The sequence below is a fragment of the Sesamum indicum genome, linkage group LG6 (genome assembly GCF_000512975.1).
Source record: "Sesamum indicum cultivar Zhongzhi No. 13 linkage group LG6, S_indicum_v1.0, whole genome shotgun sequence".
Taxonomy (NCBI): Eukaryota; Viridiplantae; Streptophyta; class Magnoliopsida; order Lamiales; family Pedaliaceae; genus Sesamum; species Sesamum indicum.
In genome coordinates this window covers 4,455,544-4,459,045 of record NC_026150.1, presented here as the reverse complement: position 1 = coordinate 4,459,045, position 3,502 = coordinate 4,455,544, and the positions used below count along the sequence as shown (strand labels likewise).

General features: G+C 36.5%; 1 protein-coding gene across 1 annotated transcript; it reads right to left on the bottom strand.

The window, feature by feature from the left end:
- Nucleotides 71-3,473, bottom strand: LOC105163710. The gene is made up of 6 exons (XM_011082153.2): nucleotides 3,279-3,473; nucleotides 2,358-2,408; nucleotides 2,237-2,279; nucleotides 1,623-1,663; nucleotides 480-539; nucleotides 71-376 (listed from the first exon to the last, which is right to left on the bottom strand). The coding sequence occupies exons 1-6, from the start codon at nucleotides 3,342-3,344 to the stop codon at nucleotides 317-319; spliced, it is 321 nt and encodes a 106-aa protein (XP_011080455.1). The 5' UTR covers nucleotides 3,345-3,473; the 3' UTR covers nucleotides 71-316.

The following is a 3,502-nucleotide window of genomic DNA, read 5'->3' as shown; positions in this document are numbered from 1 at the left end:
GTGTAGTATAAACACTACATATAGATTCTAATTTACTGATTGAACTACCCAAACAAGCTGGAGCAAGGCATAATAGTCAAAGGTCAAAAGCTTGATCAAAAAGCACAGACAAATAGGGCGAGATGCAGCATTACAAAAATCATATGCAATGAAAATATAGTTGGGTGATGCCATCATAAAACACATTTTCATGAAAAAATGGAGCAAACCACCATCAGAAATTAAAACCTTCTGACAACAAAATAAGTGTATCACAGTGGCATGGTTCTAATTTGGTGTTGCACGAACTAGGACAGCGTGAAAGCAACAATTGTCTTCAGGAAGTCCTCGAGTTTATAAAACTCCTAGCAGCATCCAATGACAACTCCTCATACACCTGAAGAATTTTAACATAAGGACTTCAGGTGAGTTGTGACAAAATAAACAGAAATGGGATTGTTTGGGCCATATCTAGGAAGCAATCAATTTAATATACTTACAAGTTTCTTATAAACTTGTTGAAATGCCTTGCAAAATCTTTCTGCATCAGCCTCGCCCATCTGAGAAACAGCGAACATCCAAAATAATTAATATCCATGCTCGACAGGGCGTGGGAAGACCACCAAATTTGAAATGCGATGATATCAAAAGCATCTTAGAGCATTGTTATACAATATCATATTGGATTATTTTGCTATACTACAAATCATTTGGTGGCCAGTTGGTACCCTGGCATTTTTTCCAATTTGGCAGCCAAGGGTAATACCTTGGCGCAAACCTTCCTATCCAAACTAAAATGAAAAGGATAAATACAGTAACAGAAACATGGTTTGCGTGGGTTAAACCCCAATCCCCACTTTTTGTTTGCCTTTATCCTACTTTAGGAAGAGAAAGAAAAATCTCCTTTTATTCTCCCACAGCCGACACCACTCTCTTTTTATCCCTCACCTATTTCTAATGGCTTTTTTCTGTTTTTTCTTCTTTCCCACATTCCTTCTGGGGTTTTCAGTTCTTTGCAGCTCATCCCATTAGCACCACCATCCTCCTCTCTGTCTCTCCCCACCATTCCATCTATTGCCACTGCCAACCATTCTACTGAGCAAACCAACAACCACCCAATATCTCCATCACGCAGCCCATTGTCCCCTCCGATTTCCACCATTATCAACACCAGTTATACCTTTAAATCTGTAAGTTACTGAAGTCTTGATAAAAAATTTTCAAGTGCAAAGCTTTAATTACTTTAGAGAGGCTTAAGGCAGGCACTCCGCTTAGCTATTTTTGACCTAGCTTTTAGACTATTTGCAGGCACATCTTATTTCGGTTTTCGTCCCGATTGGCAGAACAGACACTTTTAACTTTTCCCATCATTTATAAGATATATGTAACACGTCTGTTGAACAAAATACAACAGAAAGAAGTTCATCAGGCTCAAGCCTGCAAAATTTTTGGAGAACTCCGGCTCAGTTGTGGCCTTAAATAATTTTACTGCACAATATCAATGTTACACATTATAACCATTAATTAGTTCTTCAGATAAACTCAGCAATTTGAAGATTCATAAACATACAAGTAGAAACAACTCAATATTAATTTGATGTTATTTACAAATTACGAACAACTTTGCCAGATACAAGGCATACCTTCTGCTCAGCAACTGATTTTAGTTTTCCCCAAAATGCTTCTGTCATGGTGAATCAACATAAACCAGGATTCAGTGATTACAGTGTCACTTCCTTATTTCTTGTACAGGTTACTCATCGTTACAAAATGATCTTAAATAGGGAAAGCAAGGCAGTGAATCAACTCTACCCATTCTGGAGTAACATCATGAAGATAAATGGAAAAAAGGAATTTTGTGAACAGATATATAGTGAAATTCATGGAAGAAAGGAAAGCAATAGATAGAGAATCGTTGATTATTAGAGCAGGTTGAGAACTACTCTCCTTATCTTGTAGACTAGGAAAGTGAATAACGACTATAGCTTAGCCTTATGCTACCTTGTGGAGTTAAAATAAATTTTCAGAAGAGTTAAAATAAATTTTCAGAAGATATTTTGTTCTGCAGAAGCAGAACATCTTTTAGCATTCTGCTGCAGATTATTCATGTGAAAAAGATAAAAATTAAAGTGAAAGATTGAATTTGCTCTAATGCATGTGGTTTGACTCATCCCACTAAAACAACCGAACATGTTCAGATGGTAAAGTAAAAATTCATATCTCATCACCAGAAAACAGACATGATCATTCTTTATACCTCTGTTATCCTCAGTATTCCATGCATCATGCCATTCATTTACCTGTGAGCATATCCTAATGTCAGACACCTGCAAATAGCTACAAATCTGAAAGCATTGTACAGAAAAATTATGTCGTACCTCCTCACTTGTTCCAGACCGAGTTGATTGTCTTGAAGAATAGAAGTCTGCCTGAAAATAGGTTTGACAGATAAACATATACAAGTCCCGAGATTGAAAAGACACCCAAATAAAAGGTGCATATCGGCCTTAGAAACCATGTACAAAGCCCTTAAAATCAGCCACAAAATATATGGATGAGGACACCAAGAAAATATAAACATTACACGCTATTAAGTGCTCGCCAATCTTTTAATTTTATCTAGTGAAATTGTTTTCTAATCAATTTTCTTCAAACTCACATACTAAGAACAGAAACAATTTTATGTTACATGCGATGACAGAGGCCTTGAAATCAGAAACAATAGAGTCATTTCAGCTGCTAGAAAATGAATATCACAATTTACACCAAAAAGAGGAAAATACTAGCAAAATGTCACAACCAACGTATGTCAAAAAGGAATAGCACCATTAACAATTGAAATTCAGTGTCTTTGTCAATAAATTAACCAGCAAAAACTCATTTCCTCTTTGACATTAGCCACACTTTCATCAATAACAATACAGTGCACAAACAACAAAACCAGTCAAAATACCACAACAAACTAATAGTAGAAACACTAGTAATAAAATTACGATTTACATAAATTACAGAACAAAATTAATAACGAAAGTAAGCATCATCTTTAGGCAATGTAGTTTCATACCTGTCAATACATAAAATATAAAAGCAGAATAAAACAAGGTTACCACACTGACAAAATTCAATCATTAAATCAAACAATAAAAAAAATAAATAAGTGTAAAACAACTCAAGAAAAAACAATCACATCCCTTTATGAAACGGCCGACAATCAACAAATTCAATGACAACAAGCACACAGGTACAATGACATGCAATTAACTCCGGTTTACATAAACGGGAGGGTTTCGGAGGCTTACGTGATAATCACGGGATCGGACGACGGGGAAGAGGTCCAGGAGCTGCCGGAATTCACTCTCATCCATGGATGGGGCTTTACTTTCTCGCCTCGCCGCTTAACGCGAATAGTGAAATCTGACAATTGGGAAATTTGGAATATGGAGAGAGAAAAGCGTGCGGGGTCCTTTGGGCTGGTTTCCCACTGTGTGCTGTGGTGCAGTTTCAACACTAAAGTCGCTTTCTT

Bases quoted from the DNA above. Each gene is read 5' to 3' on its own strand.
- LOC105163710 (XM_011082153.2), bottom strand. From the start codon at position 3,344: ATGGATGAGAGTGAATTCCGGCAGCTCCTGGACCTCTTCCCCGTCGTC. The intron at 540-1,622 runs GTATGCCTTGTA...GCTGTTTCTCAG, and splicing joins AATCAGTTGCTGAGCAGAAG to ATGGGCGAGGCTGATGCAGA. The intron at 377-479 runs GTAAGTATATTA...AAAATTCTTCAG, and splicing joins AACAAGTTTATAAGAAACTT to GTGTATGAGGAGTTGTCATT.